This window comes from Kwoniella mangroviensis (assembly GCF_000507465.2).
Source record: "Kwoniella mangroviensis CBS 8507 chromosome 1 map unlocalized Ctg01, whole genome shotgun sequence".
NCBI lineage: Eukaryota > Fungi > Basidiomycota > Tremellomycetes > Tremellales > Cryptococcaceae > Kwoniella > Kwoniella mangrovensis.
In genome coordinates this window covers 6,418,229-6,437,307 of record NW_027062533.1, presented here as the reverse complement: position 1 = coordinate 6,437,307, position 19,079 = coordinate 6,418,229, and the positions used below count along the sequence as shown (strand labels likewise).

At 45.6% G+C, this 19,079-nt stretch overlaps 8 protein-coding genes across 8 annotated transcripts; 6 read left to right on the top strand and 2 right to left on the bottom strand.

The window, feature by feature from the left end:
* Nucleotides 1-392: 392 nt before the first annotated feature.
* On the top strand, nucleotides 393-3,364 carry I203_102389 (uncharacterized protein; the record flags this gene model as incomplete). The annotated part of the gene is made up of 8 exons (XM_065517085.1): nucleotides 393-539; nucleotides 616-909; nucleotides 984-1,658; nucleotides 1,740-2,172; nucleotides 2,289-2,760; nucleotides 2,854-3,034; nucleotides 3,112-3,186; nucleotides 3,260-3,364. 8 exons carry the CDS (start codon nucleotides 393-395, stop codon nucleotides 3,362-3,364), a joined length of 2,382 nt encoding a protein of 793 aa, XP_065373903.1.
* A 234-nt stretch (nucleotides 3,365-3,598) lies between these two features.
* Nucleotides 3,599-4,477, bottom strand: I203_102388 (uncharacterized protein; the record flags this gene model as incomplete). The annotated part of the gene is made up of 2 exons (XM_019149768.1): nucleotides 3,599-4,253; nucleotides 4,362-4,477. The coding sequence occupies 2 exons, from the start codon at nucleotides 4,475-4,477 to the stop codon at nucleotides 3,599-3,601; spliced, it is 771 nt and encodes a 256-aa protein (XP_019000866.1).
* A 2,299-nt stretch (nucleotides 4,478-6,776) lies between these two features.
* On the top strand, nucleotides 6,777-7,277 carry I203_102387 (uncharacterized protein; the record flags this gene model as incomplete). The annotated part of the gene is made up of 1 exon (XM_019149767.1): nucleotides 6,777-7,277. The coding sequence occupies one exon, from the start codon at nucleotides 6,777-6,779 to the stop codon at nucleotides 7,275-7,277; it is 501 nt and encodes a 166-aa protein (XP_019000865.1).
* Nucleotides 7,278-7,681: 404 nt separating this feature from the next.
* On the top strand, nucleotides 7,682-8,164 carry I203_102386 (uncharacterized protein; the record flags this gene model as incomplete). Its single annotated transcript, XM_065517084.1, has 1 exon — nucleotides 7,682-8,164. One exon carries the CDS (start codon nucleotides 7,682-7,684, stop codon nucleotides 8,162-8,164), a length of 483 nt encoding a protein of 160 aa, XP_065373902.1.
* Nucleotides 8,165-8,294: 130 nt separating this feature from the next.
* On the bottom strand, nucleotides 8,295-11,063 carry I203_102385 (histidinol dehydrogenase; the record flags this gene model as incomplete). Its single annotated transcript, XM_019149766.1, has 3 exons — nucleotides 8,295-8,523; nucleotides 8,641-8,996; nucleotides 9,069-11,063. The coding sequence occupies 3 exons, from the start codon at nucleotides 11,061-11,063 to the stop codon at nucleotides 8,295-8,297; spliced, it is 2,580 nt and encodes an 859-aa protein (XP_019000864.1).
* A 316-nt stretch (nucleotides 11,064-11,379) lies between these two features.
* I203_102384 (uncharacterized protein) lies at nucleotides 11,380-13,444 on the top strand (the record flags this gene model as incomplete). Its single annotated transcript, XM_065517083.1, has 5 exons — nucleotides 11,380-11,438; nucleotides 11,490-11,578; nucleotides 11,636-11,742; nucleotides 11,797-12,916; nucleotides 12,972-13,444. 5 exons carry the CDS (start codon nucleotides 11,380-11,382, stop codon nucleotides 13,442-13,444), a joined length of 1,848 nt encoding a protein of 615 aa, XP_065373901.1.
* A 776-nt stretch (nucleotides 13,445-14,220) lies between these two features.
* Nucleotides 14,221-17,130, top strand: I203_102383 (elongation factor 2; the record flags this gene model as incomplete). Its single annotated transcript, XM_019149764.2, has 7 exons — nucleotides 14,221-14,224; nucleotides 14,308-14,446; nucleotides 14,566-14,669; nucleotides 14,726-14,813; nucleotides 14,866-16,714; nucleotides 16,771-16,846; nucleotides 16,910-17,130. 7 exons carry the CDS (start codon nucleotides 14,221-14,223, stop codon nucleotides 17,128-17,130), a joined length of 2,481 nt encoding a protein of 826 aa, XP_019000862.2.
* A 442-nt stretch (nucleotides 17,131-17,572) lies between these two features.
* Nucleotides 17,573-18,663, top strand: I203_102382 (uncharacterized protein; the record flags this gene model as incomplete). Its single annotated transcript, XM_019149763.1, has 2 exons — nucleotides 17,573-18,527; nucleotides 18,617-18,663. 2 exons carry the CDS (start codon nucleotides 17,573-17,575, stop codon nucleotides 18,661-18,663), a joined length of 1,002 nt encoding a protein of 333 aa, XP_019000861.1.
* Between the last annotated feature and the right edge of the window lie 416 nt (nucleotides 18,664-19,079).

The following is a 19,079-nucleotide window of genomic DNA, read 5'->3' as shown; positions in this document are numbered from 1 at the left end:
ACAAACACACCCACGGAGAGGAATATTTTGTGGCGCCACTTTGTTGTATTTTATCCCAACTGTTGCTGTAACCGTATACATACATACCTTGGAAACCCACCTCTGGAACTCAACGCTCGAGTAAACTCATCATCGAATGTTTATCCTATTTTCAAACAACGATCGATAGCTTACATCGCTCATTTACTGCAATACATATCATACAGCACCTCACCCAGTATCAACCTGCTGCTATCCAATACTGCAAACCACATAGATTCTCTTTGCAGCGAATATATACCGCCACCGTAGAAAACAATACTTTATCCTTCCAGCTATCTCCTTAGCTCCAACCCAATTCTTCGAAGCATCCTAATCTACATGTCAATATAACATAGGACAAGACCAACAACATGCTACCTTCAGACCCGCCAAAACCTTCCAGTCGGGATTTTGATCCCTCAACGATGACTGCAGATGACGATGTGGAGATGAGAAGTGAGGATGAATCGCCCGGTATAGAATTATCAAGTGTGGAGATAAACATATTGATATATCTGGTATGTTCAGCTCAATTGTTCCTCTCATACCTAGATTATGAAAGACTCAAGCTTACTCGTTTGCAATTATTATTAGTACCTCCTCGAATCGAATTTTACCCACACAGCATTTACCCTCCTATCCGAATCCAACCTTCCCTCGACATCCTTATTTCAGCATTTCAACCCATCTTATCCTACACCCTCAAACCTGAATAACGGGAAATCGAGTAGACCCAACGGAGCGACACCCATGCAGGGTACTTCCAAGTCACCCGTACAGCCGAACTTTGGTAGATCGGAGGGGAGAATAGAAAGAGGAGAGTTGATAAGGAAGTTGTGGAAAGCTGTAAGATGGGAAGAAGTCGAGAGGCATGTCGCGTCGAATGGGGTAAGTAAATCCAGCTCACCCACTGATTTTGACTGGATAGAACGAGAGCTGATGCACAAAGTCGGCCTATGTAGGAACCATACAAACCATCTTGTCCTAACCCTTTCCATCTACTTGTACCACATGTCTGCCCACCCTCTTTCCCATCATCCGAATCGAATCCACCTCTTCCCCTACCAGAAGCCTTACGTTCGTCCACTCCTCCTCCTCCTCCCAAACGTCCCGAAGCGTTTCCTCCTCCATCGATAGCATCCAGCGAAGCTGGACCATCCAAGACGATCACTGCTAGTGGGGAGATAAGGAATAAACGTAAAGCCAGACAACCTTCCTCTGAAGCTACTTCACGTCAACCCTCACCTGAAATATCGAATTCACCTGCCAAATTCAAATCGTCAGACAAAGAAAAAGATGGGCAGAAAAAGGATAAGGAGAAGAAGAAAATAGCTAGGTTAAGTGAGGGAACTGAAAATAACGATAATAATATGGATATTGATCAGGAAGAAGATAATACTCCGATAGAGAAGAAAGAAAAGGAAAAGGAGGTCAAGATTCAATCACCAAAGAAGAAAGATACACTAAGTCTCAAAGTACCGAATTCGACGGCGGGGTCAAGAGCGCAAACTCCAGAATCTCGGAAACCCTCTCCATCGATAAAGTCGAAAGATCTGCCAAAAGATACGCAGAAGAATGGCGGCGAGGAGATTAGTGGTGATGGGAGAGTGGGCAACTGGGTAGAGCATCGAGATGCAGTGAGTACAACCGTAATTTCACAGAATCAGGAAAAATTATACCCTTTTGCCAACGCATGCTGATCTACTTGATTCGTTTAGGTCTCCTGCGTAGCTTGGAACCCCAAAAATCGCGATGTCCTCGCTACAGGATCAGGAGATGGTACAGCTCGATTATGGGAATTTACCTCTTCGTCCTCCACCTCTCCAACAAGCCATCTGACAACACTGAAGAAGCCCGGAGTAATATATCACAAATCTATCGAATCGTCCAAGAAGAACGTCACTGCCGTATGTTGGCATCCTGATGGTACGATGTTAGCTACTGGATCGTACGATGGTGTTGGAAGACTGTTCACCCCTAGTGGAAATATGCACGGTATCATGACGTATGGGAGAGGTGCTATCAACGCTTTGAAGTGGAACCCTTCAGGATCAGCTATCATCATGGCGAAGGATGATTTCACGGTGACGAAATGGGGATATGGGTTTGATGGTAAGATGGATTTGAAAAATAGCTTTGACGCTCATACCAGTGAGTGATATGCTCACATCTAATTGTCTTATTCATACATACAGTTCAGTTGGATTTTTCGCCCCGGATTTAAGAAAATGGCAGATGAGCTGATCGAATGAATCACCATTTCGCAGAGGAAGTGAACGACGTCGATTGGCTAGATGACGACGTATTTGCATCGGCGGGTAACGATCATACCATCTTTGTTCATCGATCCAACGACAAACGACCGAGGTTCACGTTCAAGGGACATTCAGATGATGTGACCAAAATAAAATGGTCACCACCCACGTCTTCTGGTGGTGCTAGTGGTACGACGAGATTATTAGCTTCAGTATCGGATGATGGGAATTGTATGATATGGAAATTACCTTCGTACCCTGAACCATCCAGTCGTACGGGCGGATCAAGGTCTTTAAGTCCGACAAAGGGTAAAGAAGGATCGGCAGAAAAGGATAATGATGATTATTTCAATGGTGGGACACCTGTACCTGGAGCAGATCATTGTTTACATCGATTGACGGTTGTCGGTGGAAGTGAAAATAAGAGGATGAATACGCTGGAATGGAGTCCATTGTGTGAGAACGGGAGGATGTTGCTCGCTGCGTGAGTTGACTTGTACTTCGATGATGCGAATCTAGTTTTTCGTTGTGTTTATCTTGTGACTTGAGCTGATACCTGAACTCGCACGACTTATAGCGGTGGTCAAGACTCCACAGTCAAAGTGTTCGACGCCCTTTCAGGAGAATGTTTACATACCCTAGCCGGGCTCGAGACCGGTACTGGCTCTTTAGCATTCTCCCCAGCTGCCTTTGGTGGAAAATTGGGTGCGTTGGCTGCTGGTGGATGGGATGGACATCTCATCGTATGGGATATCGAGGTGAGTATCAGCTGCGACACAAGTGTCCTCATCTCTCCTTACCATGTGGAGTAACGTAAGCTGATTTGGATGGATAGTCTGGTAAAATCATGTTGCAGCATGACATAGAAGAGGATGCCAAGAAACAGAGTGTGAGAGAACAACCTATGATGGTGAGTCCGCTTCGTTCAAGTTCTCGCTCAGCGCTTGCCGGGGAAGCTGATCCCGTTGTTTCATATGATCTAGCTCGCAATTGCGTGGAGAGAAGATGGAAAACATTTGGCTTGTGGATTACATAATAAGAGTGTGATGGTGGTCAATGTGGATGGGTTGACGGTGGTCGATAAATAGTGTCACGTCGCGTATTAGTGGAGTTGAGAATGAACAAGAGGAGGATCTACAAATTATTTCAGGTTACTTATCAAATTTCATTGTTTCATTTGGGTTATATGGGGAATAAAAGAAATGAAGTGAAATGATATTCATTAAAGTATAGTTTAGGATTTATATGTTATCTAAGTATCAGTGATGTAGATTGAGCATCTACTCAATTGTTCGTCCATTGCGGACTGATATAGCATCGTACTACCCAGTAAATGATCGCAGACATTCTTTGAATGATCCACAGAGACTCCCACTACCTTGATCAGCTCGTGAACCATCAATTGTTTGTTCTTGATCTCGGTACTCGCTGCTTTCGTGGTTGTTTAATCCCCTCTTCTTGTTCCTCCGACTTTCCTCGGGGTAATAGCTAGGCCGTAGTATCCTCAAAGCATGGTGGTTTGTGTCCCTCGGATCAATCTCTTCGCTAGGTCGATCATCGAGCGTTTCAGTACTTTCTGATCTGATCCAGCTCACACATGGAGGTTCGGTCACTCCATATGGTGCAAATGGCGAGGGGTTGACAGGGATCAAATCAGAGTATTGGGTTGAAGTTCTGGTCATCTCGTCTGCTGTCGTGGGTTGCCTCTTTGAACCATCCTTGGACTCGTTAGCGTTGGTGCCTTCGCGGCTCAGCTGCCTATTGCGGTCATCGATTGCAGAGGCACTAAGACTACTCGACACGGATGAGTGAGTCGGCTCAACCTGAGTAGCAGTCAACTTGTATCCTGCCCATGTAGATTTGGTAGCTCGGGGTTGATACATATGTGGATCCAAGGGTCCTTCGACTGTTGCTCTCATTGGACTAGGTTGACCCGATGAGGTTTCAGAAAGCTGAGAATGGGCAGAAGCCGGGATACTATTTAGATATGGATTAAAGACATCCAGGTGGGGAGTCAGTATAAACTCCCTTAACAATGCTGTACAGTACCGTATGATCTTCACGATAAATCTAAGACTCACTTACCCTAAATGGGGGTGATCTCGATGTTGGAAGGCTTCCACGTTGGTATCGATACGACTAAGCTGAATTGAGGTTGATGGTCCGGTATGGGTATTGGAAGAGAACTCATCGGCATCCATATTGATGTAAATAATCTGACCGATTTTAAGTGTGTGTAGTAGATCCACCAGAATCGCGCAAGAGAATTATGCTTAGGCAAGACAGTGAATTCGTAGGAATGTAACGGGGCTCAAGTCAGAGAGAAATTATAAGAGATAAGAATATATACACTGCATGTTATCAGACCAAACATGATGGCTGAATTTTTCTATTTATACCGACAGTATGAAAGGAAGAATATTGTCTGAGACAGCGGATGATGTAATGTTAAACTGACGATAAGAACGATTCTCAAGCGGAGTCCATGCTGTTTGTAATGCAGGATCAAAGGAGAGAAGTTCTGAAGGATCCCAGCACAAGCGTAGTGCTTATTGCGAGCTACTGTACTCGATAGAGCGACAGTTGCGTTTTGGCGATGATCCTGGACTTCTGGTAAACATACCTAGAGCTTGAGTATGCGTGTATTTGGGTTCAATCCCCTAGCTGAGTCGACTTACTCGGTGTGTGGGACACTGTAACTACTGTATTTATGGACTTGCCAGTACTGGTATCGTATGACAACAAGTTACCTTTGATGACCATTATGGTGTAATGGTACCCCTATGCACCAGCAAGTACAGCACATTGAAAGAGGTTTGTCAACGGATTGCTACCTTGTCCGCCTCAATACACCCTCTCGCCTTTCCATGGACATGGAACGAGAAATTTGCGGGGATCAAGTATATACACGATCCGCTCTGAACTTTTGTTTTTGATGACGTCTTGGCAGCGACATCTGAGAATTATTGGGTACGCAACTTCCTTCAGCTGGTGAGATCGACAAATGGCCGAGTCCAGGCCCAGAAATCAAAGGACACGATGCTGAGCAAAGTACACGGGTGGCTCGCTGCGAAACTCAGCCAATTGCCAATATTGTAAGATAGTATGTAGTCAAGCAGTATCGGTGTCTTATACTGTACTGGCGACTCCGTATAAAGGACTTGCGAATGTCCGTTTTGGTCCTTCTAATGAAGATGTCGAGGAGCTCTTACGTTTAGATGATTCTTACGGGAACATCATGCAGAGAGACACAGCGGAAGCGCATAAAAAAGTGGGTCAGCTATTAGATTTGAATATAAAGATCTTCAGATTGAATTTACATCCACTTCGTGCATGGAAGTTTTACTGATTCGCCCACCTCGTTTGGTCTCTTCTATTTCATTGACAGACCCATTGACACGGATTTACCAATTACCATGTCGGATACTACTTCAAGTCATGGTTCCACCAAGGATGGAATCACCGTCACTTCCAGAGGAATGGAACGTCGAGGATCATCCACGATAAAAAGCTCTCGTAAGAGCTCACAGGAAAAACATGAACAGTGGATGAAGGAGCGGAAAGAAAGGCTTTTAGGAGGCAACGAGAAGGAAGAACAAAATGTTTGAAGGGGATTGACTGCATCTAAATGGAGTGGTGTATCCAATTTCAGAGGCAAGAACATCAAGACCACCACTCCCGTAGGGTCTAAGACCAAGTCGAAGTCTTAGTCATTCTCCACTGATGATACAGAGCAAGGAGCACAAGAAACAATGGAAGCTGTCGAATACGCTGAATCTGAAAGTAGTAATCAAGATAGCACCGATAGACATCCCAGTACAACCAGAAGAAGAAGTTCAGTGACTTCCGCCACAAAGCCTGGTCCGAAGATGACTGCGATGCTCAGATACATAAGCAAGACTTGATCACGATCTTGTGTACTCTAAACATCGATCACATACTGCACTGTCTGTCTGAGTTGACGCCAATGAGCAATTGATATTGATACGAGTAGGACAGGTGAATTTTGCTTCTGTGATGTACCGTATATATTTAGCTCATTTCGTTCGAATGATCCTTGACGGGATGTATTACTGAAATGACTTCGGAAGGGCGGTTATCTAATAGAATAACCAGCCCATCGTTTAGATGCAGAATTTGCCTCATTCCCGGATGCTCATATGGTTCACTTAAGTTACAGCATGCAAATACGGTCTGGCCCCCAAAATGACCGCGGTATTCATTAAACGTCATCCGCGGCAATGCCTTGAAGGATATGTCTAGCTTCTTTGAAGAAAGGAGGTAGCAGTGAGAGCATAAGAGTCTCTGTGATATGCATTGCTCATCCTGGTCAGTTCCTCATCATGTTCACCTTGTTTCGATCGTATACAGTATGTAAGTATGTCTCACTCGCCATCCGCTACCACCTTCATAAGCCTTAGTTAATTGTTGGATCTCTGCTCTCCCGGATCTATTCTTTACGTCAAGGCCCCATCGTATAGCTTCACACCAGTCGACACGATGGTGGAACGGAGTACCCGACCTTCCGATAGTTTTCCAACAACCAAGCGAAGTTCCAAACCTAGCATATGGGAAGATGATCCCTGTAAGAGGCGAGCAAAGAACCTCGCTAAGAAAGAAAGCATATTTCATGGTGATCGACACCTAGAGAGCAAGACGAGAGAGATGTTAAATAAGAGTGGATGGGGTAGCAAGTTCAGTTATTCGGATAGAATCAGAACTACCGCAGGCTCAGGTCCATCAAGGGGAAGTCGTACCACCTCAACCTCATCTTCGAAAAAGAGTCATAAGAGTACCGGTAATGCTCGTGATACGTCGTCATATGGTTTGGGATCAGATGAAGAACCTAGGTTACCCATGCATGGAAGAATAGGAACGTTCTCTGGTCTTATGACACCTAGGCATCTGGAGAGAAGGAGGTTCTCGGATGGTCAGATTGGAATTATGAGTTGGATAGCTTCGAGTGGACATAAATCGAGTCGTATGAGGCGGCACTTGTAGCTGCAGAGTCTATACAGAGTTTCATGTGACATGATTAGATATCAACTCAGAGAAGCAATCCCCAAGTATGAATGTGAAGTACAGCATGATGAGTCACTTGTGATGAGGCAGTAGCCACCGCTGTCCTGCTGTCCCCCCAAAAGAACCAGAGATCATGTAATAGATACCCTTTGATATCGTCTTCTTCTCATTCTCCTTTATTGGGAAGCTCTTACGAATATGATCATCCCCTCTACATCCTTTGATCTACTCACATCCTTTCGGCAAGCCCGCTAAACTGAGGATCGTCCTCACCACCCAATTACAGGTGACAGAGAGTCATGAGAGACTGTAGTAGAGAATTCGTTCTGTTAACCTGGTGTCAACGTAGGATCCCGCATCATTCTGGAATATCTCAATTGTTGATGTCTGAACATAGCTCGCAACAAGCTTCAACTGATAAGCCCAACCATAAGCCAGTTGGATTTGTTAGATCCCATGGTAGCCATAAGACGGGGCACACCATAATCGTCAGGAATAAAGATGGGAGTATCAGAGGCTTGAGACGTAGTAGAAATGGAACCAGTTCTGGGATGGGGACAGGTCCATCTACGAAGAGTCCAGGCTCCTATTCGAGTTCAGGCGAGACAGGAAAAGAAGAAGAAGAAGTTGATGTGGAAGAAGTGGGTTCTGAAAACTCATCACCAGACCATGAAGGTGAAGGCGAAGGTGATACCCAGACTGAAGAAGATAAAGTAAACACCGTTCAATCGGTACGATTTACTGAAGATACTGATTTTACCACTAAAAGCACATATACACGTAACAAGAAGGGAGGACGTAGGAGAGGGGGCTCGTCGAGGTCTATGAAGACTTTGAATTACCTCAGTGGGTATTCGCGTAGATAAATAGACAAAGGATAAGTCATTGAAATTACAGAAATATTGACAAACACCAAACGAGGTAAGGGAGCTGGTATAACCATATCCATGCATACTATCTACTGGATCGTACCTGCATTTATCTATTTCTTTCTATTTACTTGTTCAACTCCGCCAACCTTACTCTCACGGCATTCGCATGAGCTTCCAATCCCTCTCTTTCCGCCAACCTCACGACACTCGGACCTAATACTTTCAAACCATCACCCGAGACGAGCTGAGAAGTGATATGTTTCTGGAAAGAGAGGGTGTTGACTCCTGAGAATTGACGGGCGAATCCGTTTGTAGGGAGAGTATGGTTAGTTCCTGAGGCGTAGTCACCGCACCTAAATGAATGGAGTGTGATTAGCATGTCTTTCAAGCTTATTCATAAAAGGTAAAGAATGTCTGATATGCCATTGGGTCGTAATGTTTTGTGAAATTGTTATGGAAGCATAACTCACGATTCAGGAGAGAAAGCTCCCACAAAGACACTTCCGGCATTATCGACCTTCTCTACGGCTTTCACTGAATCTTTCAAGTGCAAGATCAAATGTTCCGGAGCGTATTCATTGGAGAAGTCCAGAGCTTGCTGTTCGTTATTGACCAAGACGATCACACTCTTCTTGATTGCTTCTCTTGCAATGGCGACTCGCGGTAAGGCTTTCGCTTGGATGTCAATTTGATTTTCGATTTCTTCGAGGTGTTTATCAGTAAGGTTGATTCCTACTAACACCACTTGAGAGTCGGTTCCGTGTTCCGCTTGGGAAAGAAGGTCGGATGCAACGAATATTGGGTTGGCAGTGTGGTCGGCAATTACCTAGAAAATTGCCAGAGAAAGACTATCAGCCACTTGTTCATATTGTTATATGAGATGATGATGATGACTCACCAACACCTCTGATGGTCCTGCCGGCATATCTATAGCGACCAATGCATCCGTATCATTCTGCACCAACATCTTGGCAGCAGTTACCCACTGATTACCCGGTCCAAAGATCTTGTCTACTTTAGGAACTTCGTCTGTACCATATGCCATAGCTCCAACAGCCTGCGCACCACCAGCTCTGAGAATACACGTCACGCCCGTCAATTTGGCCACGTAGAGCACTTCAGGGGAGATTGATCCGTCTGGTCTTGGTGGAGTGGCAAGTACGATCGTCTTGCATCCTGCCACTTGAGCTGGCACACCTAACATTATCGCAGTGGATGGTAAGATTGCTGTTCCTCCAGGAACGTACACTCCCACTCTCGAGATCGGTCTAACGAATCGAGAGCATTTCACCCCTGGCATTGTCTCTACTTCCAATGGTTTCTTCTCCGACTGAGCCTCGTGGAACTTCTTGACATTTGCGTAAGCCACGTCAATAGCTTTCTTCACATCTAATGGTAATTGATCTTCAGTCGGAGTTTGGAATGGAGGCAAGAGAACGTTGGACTTGAGGTCGGCTTTATCGAATTGTTTGGTCATCGCTTTCAATCCTGCATCACCTTCTTTTCTCACTCTTTCTACTATGGGTTTAACTTTATCTATCATTGCTAAAGAGTTCAATACTGGTCGTAGTAACAATTTCTTCTGTTCCTCTTTGTTCAGAGTCGACAACTTGACATTTCTCATCTTGATTTTCGATTGGTCTACTTCAGGGAATGACTCAGGTATAGGTTCAGTAGGTTTTGATCCTTCTTTAGCTCCTGCTGGAAGTTCCGCTTTGGCGGTACCGGCACCGTTGATCTTTGCCTCCCATTTAGATTTGGCATCACCTTTCCTTCTAGTCACCTTGAGTGATTTCTTATTTAAAGCTCCTTCAACATCTTTCAAACTGACACCTTGAGAGATACATTTGGCCAAAGCGAAGTAGAACAAATCAGCAGCTTCAAATGCAATTTCATCTTTTGTCTTCGCGTCGCATAACTCTTCAGCTTCTTCCATTATCTTACTCCTTAGTAACTTCTCATCAGTGAATATCCTCTTGGTATAACTTCCTTCAGGAGCGTTGGATAACCTAGATTTGAGGGTGTTTTCGAGTTTGGCCAATCCGGTGAAGTTTCCGAAACATGTTGATTGGGTTGGAACGTGACAGAACCCTGTACCGTGTTGGACGACCTCGAAGATCAACGCATCACTATCGCAATCTGTCTTGACGGAGAGTAATTCCTGTACAGCACCGGAAGTTTCTCCTTTCCTCCATAATCCGTGTTTACGAGATTGGTAGACACCTTTCTGAGTTGCTATCGCCTCTGTCACTGATTCCTTCGATGAGTAGACTAGACCTAACGGCTGACTGGAATAGTCTGAAGAAGAGACGATAGTGGGGAATAAGCCGTCGGGTCGATCGGAGATGATAGGAGCAAGGAAAGCTTCGGCGATTGATAAGTGGGAAGAAGTGGTTTTAGGGGATGTTGAAAGGTATTCGGTTGGAATGACGTATGAAGATGGTCGAGAGGATTTGATAGATTCGAGAAGTTCTGTAGGATTAGGTGATGGGTGTTGAATGAAGATGTCTATATTGGATAGACCGAGAGATTTGGCAGTGTGGGCGCTAGATGAGATCAGGTAGATACCGCTAATTTGTGAGAATAACTGTTGATAGGTCGTTATTTCACTTTCATCGATTTTGAGTATCAACCTCTCCTTAGGTACCTGGCCAGCGAGTTCTTCCACCTGTGATGGAGTGACAACGATTTTCTGAGCACCGTTATCGAGGAATGAGATTAGGTCATCGGACGACTCGGCAGCTTGGACGTAGTAGCTCGCTTGGGGTGGTAAGGTTGGAAGTACGGCTTGGACGAGGGTAGCTGGGATGAGAACTGGGCCGAGTAAGGCGAGAGAGGGGAGGAGAGTGGACCCCGATGGGTCTACGAGAGGGAGGAAGGGGGGTGTTGACATTTTGTCTGTGTTGTTGAATTGCGAAGATGGTATAGAGATGGATGAAATCGGATTTTGATTCTTCTGAAAAAGTCGAAAAGTCGGGATGACCATCATCATAGCAACCTATGGTGATCGAGTCAAAGGCATCAACCACGTGTTGGAAGCAATATGTGGATTTATTCGGTCGCTTATCAGACCCCAGTCCCGTACCAGTGTAAGCTTGGACGCGTGTAGAGGTTGATCGTCATGTTCACTTTGGATAGCAAGTACAGTTGAAACATATCTCTACTTGTAACAGCAACACCACGAAGCCCACAGGGCTCAATATACCACCATGTCATCATACGAGACAGTCACGACTGGTCGGTCGAAGCGAAGCACTGCGGGCAACCGGTAGGTCATACATCTATGTTGTGTTGTCATCGGCTAACGATGTTGAGATAGTATGCGAGAGCTTCTCGAGAAGGCCCATCAGGAGGACGACGATGAGCTGTTCAAAGAAGTTGAGGATGATGAGGAATTCGATGCGCCTTGTGAGCTTGCTCGGTAGCCCACACGTATCGTAAAGCTGACGTTTGGATGTATCATAGTGGAGGTGAAAGATGTATACCTCGAGGAATTTGCTGATACGGATGAAGAAGTCGAGGAGGACGAGGATGCCGAAGAAAGAGCCATACGGCGAGAAGAGAGGCAGAAGGTGGGTATTCTACAAGTCTCTGAGATAACATCATATTGACTCGTACATTCATAGGCAAAAGGCAAAGGTCGAGCGATCTATGATCCTGTTTCATCACTCAATAAGAACCGACTGAAACCTTCCAAACCCGATCCTACCGCCGAACTATTATCAGACCCTACAATATCCCTCCTTGATCCATCCCTTGACCCATCTTCCATGGCTCCTTCTACACTGGTTCTTGCAATACGAAAACAGCGTAGAGAAGCCAAGCGAGAACAGCGTTCTGAAGCTCGACGAAGTAATCTCAGAGCGTCGACTCTAAAGACTGAAAAGGAGATATTGGAAAAGGAGAATCAACAGAAGATCAATCGTGATAAATGCCCTTCGAGGGGTAAGAGGAAAGTAGTGGATGATGGACCGAAAACTCAGGATGAGCTTATTGCAGCTGCGCTAGAAGAAGAGGAGAGAAATAAAGAAGCGTTAAGAGACTGGCTGAAAAAGGAAGATGAGAAGAGAGAATTGAGGAAGATTGGTAGGAAGAGAGTGAAAGGACCGAGGTTGACTTGGGTCAGCAGGACGGTGGGTAAATTGGTGGAGATCATTGGAGAGGAGAGTGTGGTGAAGGAGGTTGATAGGGGCAAAAAGAAGGATGAAGCGGGAGAGACAGAGGTACCGACAAAGGACGTTACAGTAGATGGATCTTCTGCTCAAATCCAGACGACACCATCAACGAGCCAACCTCAAGAGACTGCTAAAGAGGATTTACCCGGTATATCTATCTCGGAAGCCGCAAATGGATCACCTACCGATCAGCCCGGAACGACCGAGAGTAATCAACCACAGAAAGAGACTACCTTCGATACGCCTACTCAGAAGAATACGATTGAGTCGGCCAAGTCATCCGAACAAATAGAGAAGCCACTGGACGATTCCTTGCAGCAGACTGCTACAAGCAACGATACCTCAGAACGGGCGACTCATGATCCCAAGAAACCTATCATACCCGTTCCACCCATTTCTCAACCTACTAGTACTGTGCCGATTACTGAACAAGACGAATCCAAGTATACTCGAAATTACCTTATCCTCTCTCAAATACCTGGCGGTTTGACCGAAGAGATCAAGTTGATCTTAGGTGATCATGTAGAATGGGATGAAGTGCTCTATATCCCATCGCGCAACAGACCTATCAGTGTGTTACCGTTTTCTCTGATGTGCGGACTTTAAGCTGATAGAGACGATGGCAGATCGAAAACCGCCTATATGCCCATTTACCGGTCTGCCAGCGAGATATCGACATCCGTCCACTTCAATACCATACGCTACGAAAGAGGGGTATAATCAGATTGAAGCGCTTTTGGCTGAACGATACAAGTATGACGTGGGAGGATGGTGGGTCGGAGGTGAGGAGGATGTATGTGCGGATGGGATGGAAGGGGTGGAAGGGTGGTGGGAAGCTGTCAATGGGGGGTGGTTGGGAGGAAGGGAGATTCCCGAGGAAGAGGTACCGGAACAGCTAGAGGAGGTGGACATACCGATGAACATAGAATTCGAAGATGTCAAAGGGAAGAGGAAGAGGAGTAAAGATAGTCAGTCAGCTACTCCTGTCCCTGCCACCAAAAGAGCTAAGGGGAAGGGTAGAGCGAGTGTGGTAGAAGAGACACCCATGATCTTGGTAGATGACACGAAGAAATCGAATAGTAAGGGAAAGAAGAAGTGATATCCTCTTGTTGTATGCATATTCCCGTTGTACAGTAGTAGTCAGTAGTCCATCTTGACATATGCATATACATATCCATCGCCATATGCAGTAGCTATAGTTCGTCGATGCGCTAAGTTACTGTAACTACCTGCATGCATCGATGACCGAGGTCGGGGCTGCCACACTAGCTCGGCATTTCGGAGTAAACCGTCCAGACTATTTTTTTTTTTCTCGTTCCCTTTTTCGTATTTTGGCCAGATACAACCGCACATGCACCACCACCACCATACACCACACTGATACTCCACCTACCCTCACCTACCCTCACTCTCCCTTTCATCAAATCTTCATCCATCCATTGCTCTCTTATCTCTTCAACCCAAAAATACTCTTTCAGCGAGAGAGTCATTGATCCTTCTCCCTACCTAACTTATTCCTCCTTACCTACCCAAACGAAAAAAAGTTAGACAAAATGGTAAGTTGCTGCTTTCTTCGCCGCTCTCCCCTCCCCGAGTTGGATAATGACTAATCGCCGCTCTTCCACTTGATATAGGTTAAGTAAGTCCCTCATCCTCCTCAACACCACCTCTACCACCTCGACTAGACCAGAGAGAAACGATAAGATCCCTGCTTGAAGCCACGGTAGAATGATGAAAGTGGCAGAAGAGGACTCATCGTTTCTCGATGGATTTTCGACCTATCTCCTCCGATTCTTCACCAATTCGGATGCTTCTGGGATGGAATGAGAGCTGACAGACGTGTTTAGCTTCACCGTTGACGAGATTAGGGCTTTGATGGGTGGGCATTTGCTTTCTGAACGCTGAAGTCGAAGGGAGAAGAAACTGACGATCGTGGATGTCTTTTCTCCTACAATCAAATAGACAAACCCACCAACATCCGAAACATGTCGGTTATTGCCCACGTAGATCACGGTAAATCCACCCTTACCGACTCTTTGGTCTCCAAGGCTGGTATTATCGCCTCTGCCAAGGCTGGTGAGATGCGATTCACCGATACCAGGTGAGTCGTCGTCTTAGTCTTTGTCATCTCAAATTTTACCAACAAACGATCGTCTAGCGGACATCTCCGATAGTTGAGAGGCAGCATTGGCTGATGCTGCGTTTTTGGGTGTCTCATAGACAAGATGAAATCGACCGAGGTATCACCATCAAATCCACTGCCATCTCCATGTACTTCCCCCTTCTCAAAGAGGATGTAGATGACATCAAGCAAAAGACCGATGGTGAATGAATTGGATCACGAACAGTAATGGCAGTAAAGCTGACCAACCGAATCTAGGTAACGAATTCTTGATCAACTTGATCGACTCCCCCGGTCACGTCGATTTCTCATCCGAAGTAACTGCTGCTCTCCGAGTCACTGACGGGTGAGTTGCTAGTTTTCATGGTGCTACAATAATCCCGCTAATTTTACATCAGTGCCCTTGTCGTTGTCGACTGTGTTGAAGGTGTGTGTGTGCAAACCGAAACCGTGCTCCGACAGTCGTTAGGTGAACGAGTCAAGCCCGTTCTTATCATCAACAAGGTCGACCGAGCTCTTCTCGAATTGCAAGTCTCCAAGGAAGATCTTTACCAATCTTTCTGTCGAACCATCGAATCCGTCAATGTGATCATCTCCACCTACACCGACCCAGTCCTTGGTGACACCCAAGTCTACCCCGAAAAAGGTACCGTTGCTTTCGGTTCCGGTCTCCACGGTTGGGCTTTCTCCCTCCGACAATTCGCCGCTCGATACTCCAAGAAGTTCGGTGTTGACAAGAATAAGCTCATGCCTAAATTGTGGGGTGACAACTACTTCAACGCTAAGACCAAGAAATGGTCTACCTCAGCTTCCGGTGGTGGTGAGAGAGCTTTCAACATGTTCGTCCTCGACCCTATCTTCAGACTCTTCGACTCCATCATGAACTACAAGAAGGAGGAGATCCCAACCCTCCTTGAGAAGCTCGAAATCAAACTTCTCGGTGACGAGAAAGATCTCGAAGGTAAACAACTCCTCAAGACTGTCATGAAGAAGTTCTTGCCTGCTGGTGACTCCCTTTTGGAAATGATTGTTATCAACCTTCCTTCCCCCGTTACCGCCCAAAAATACAGAGTCGAGACCCTTTACGAAGGTCCTATGGATGATGAATCTGCTATCGCTATCCGAGACTGTGACCCCAAGGGTCCTTTGATGGTCTACGTCTCCAAGATGGTGCCCACCTCCGATAAAGGTCGATTCTACGCTTTCGGTCGAGTCTTCGCCGGTACCGTCTCTTCCGGTCCTAAAGTCAGAATCCAAGGTCCTAACTTCGTTCCTGGAAAGAAAGATGACTCTGTCATCAAATCTATTCAACGAACCGTTCTTATGATGGGTCGAAGTACCGAAGCTATCGAGGACTGCCCCGCTGGTAACATCGTTGGTCTTGTCGGTGTCGATCAATTCTTGCTCAAATCCGGTACCCTTACCACTTCCGACACCGCTCACAACATGAGAGTCATGAAATTCTCCGTATCCCCTGTAGTACAAGTCGCCGTCGAGTGTAAGAACGCTTCCGACTTGCCCAAACTTGTAGAAGGTCTTAAACGATTGTCCAAATCCGACCCTTGTGTCAAGACCTGGATGGGTGAGAACGGTGAAATCATCGTTGCCGGTGCTGGTGAATTGCACTTGGAAATCTGTCTTAACGATCTTGAAAACGATCACGCCGGTGTCCCTCTTCGAAAATCCGACCCTGTCGTAGGATATAGAGAAACCGTCACTGCTGAATCTTCCATGATCGCTCTTTCCAAATCCCAAAACAAGCACAACAGACTTTACGTCAAGGCTGAACCTCTTGATGAAGAGCTTACCAAGGATATCGAGGAAGGTCGAGTCGCTCCTAGAGATGACCCCAAGATCAGAGCTAGATACCTTGCCGACACCTACGGATGGGATGTCACCGATGCTAGAAAGATCTGGTGTTTCGGTCCCGATACCACCGGTCCTAACATCTTGTTGGATGGATCCAAGGGAGTTCAATACATGAACGAAATCAAGGATTCGTGTGTCGCTGCCTTCCAATGGGCCACCAAAGAAGGAGGTGTCTGTGAGGAACCAATGAGAGGTATCCGATACAACATCTTGGACTGTACCCTCCACACCGATGCTATCCACAGAGGTGGTGGTCAGATCATTCCTACCGCTCGACGAGTATGTTACGCCGCTCAGCTCCTCGCCAAGCCTGGTCTTCAAGAACCTATGTTCTTGGTCGAAATTGCCGTTCCCGAGTCTGCTCAAGGTGGTGTTTACGTGAGTCAATTTGGCCAATTTGATGATTAGATCAAACGCTGATATAGCATGAATAGTCATGTTTGAACGTCCGAAGAGGTCACGTATTCTCCTCCGAACAAAGAGTTGGTACCCCCATGTACACCATGAAGGGTGAGTAAATGTCATTTGCATTTTAATACAACTTTGATGCTGACCATACTTCCGCTTCCACAGCCTACCTCCCCGTAGCCGAATCATTCGGTTTCAACGCCGATCTCCGAGCCGCTACCGGTGGACAAGCGTTCCCTCAAGCCGTGTTCGACCACTACGCTCTCCTCAACGGTGACCCCACCGAAGTCGGATCCAAACTCAACACCCTCGCTGTCTCCATCCGAACGAGAAAGGGTCTCAAACCTGATGTACCTCTTTACGATCACTACTACGACAAATTATAAGAAAATTGTGCATTCATGTAGAGATTTGATAGGGTTGGCAGGATTGATTTGGATAGTTTATATATTAAACGAGATGCATCGCTGTGTCTATTTCTGCAATTGACATGGCTTTCAAAGCTAGCTGCATTTTCGCAAGAGAATGATCGGTGAGCGTGGGCTCGCACTGCGATATGAAGTGAGGGTCAATAAGGAAAAGCAAGGTGAGAAGCCGAGTTTGGCAGGAATGACATGGGATGTTGTTCATACTGTAACGGAAAATCGATCGAAGCACGCAGCCGTGAGTACACACAAGTAACGTACGTACAACGAATGTATAGTAGCAACCTGCCTCAAGAGTATGCAGCAGGCCATCTACACATGATTCCGCATCTCTCACACATCTTCATTTATGGTATAAGCCTTCTTGTCAGCACGATACCGTACCATTCCCATCTAAAGAACGATGTCACTCCTGAGTTTCCAAGAATTTCTGAATGGTCTAGACGAGACCCTCGATCCTTCTCCTTCCCCTCCTCCCCCTCTGTTACGCCCACGCAAACCATCACCAAAATTTCCTGAGGATGTACTTTCGACCATATTTGACGTATTCACTTCATTCAATTTCCACAATCTCAAAATCGCCGTACAGGTCAATACATTCCTATACAATCGATACCAACCCAAACTGTACCGATACATATCGTTAAAAAGTAACAACGTGGGGGATTTCCAATTACATGCAACATTGAATCTTGCAACTTCAGATACGGGTTTACCGCCAAGAAGAAACCGTGATCGATTCCTCAACCTGTGTCATTCGATTACCCATCTAGAGATCGACGATGAAGAAGCAAGTCAACAGATTGTTCAGGTCTTAGTTTCTAAAGACTTAAGAAGCTCGCAAACGTTATTCAAGAAAGTTGAATATCTGATATTGAGAAATGGATTCTTGGGGTTCCTCCAGAAGATAGATTATCATGCTTTTGATGGGTCATTACACTCAAAGAGGGTCGTACAATTATTGGGGAGATATTTGAAGCCTAGACATCTGTGTGTAGAAAACCTCAGAGCGTACGATAAGAAGAATCCCAAATCACCTGAAATTTGGAAATTGGAGATATTGAAAAGTCATTGGAATTTGGACTCGATGACTTTCCACCATGATATTGGATCGACGAGAATCATTTTTACTGGTGTTCCACTCCAGAAATTTTTCTTGGCGTACCTTGCCGGTGCATCGCCTTCCGTCTTGATGCCAAGTACGGAAGATAATATCGGTAATGACCAGACTAGGGTGCAAATTCATCAGGACTCCCCGGATCATACCGTCGGAATCTCTGTAGATCTGCAGAGAAGGATCAGAGGTCAAGATGTGATGGTTTTTGAGGATCGTTCAATGGGTGAATGCCTTTGCTGCTGTAGGTGTTGAGGAAACGTGAGTATTTCTCAGTATCCAGTAACGGTACTTTCTGCAATAGGTCGTTTGGCTGACGGGACAATAAATCAGCTTCGAGTCGATCGAGATTGGAAGATGTGATATCCATACGTAGGTAATAGAATAGGTGAAAGGTACGATATGCCAGATGTGATATTTCTGTTTATCCTTCGTCTGCCTGGATATGCTGTGTCCATGCACAAAGGATGTAACGAGAAGCTCCGTACTTTGATGTCTTAGCATCTCATGTTGCACGACGGTGGTCTGTCATGAAATTATGTCAACGATATCCTCTTCCCAAGTGCTATTACCATTGGTGGTGTCTGACAAGTTTCATAGTATTTTTCCTCGGAACAGACAATCAATACAAATCGCCTTTTTGACCTATTCTAGGTGGATATATTGCACCACATGACAGTTGGAGGGTTCATTTCATTGCCAAAGACCGGAATTTCATGATTTCTGTATATAATTTTATATTCCATCAAGCCTCTGATGCGTACTGCTATGACACCTCTAATGCTGCTTACATTTT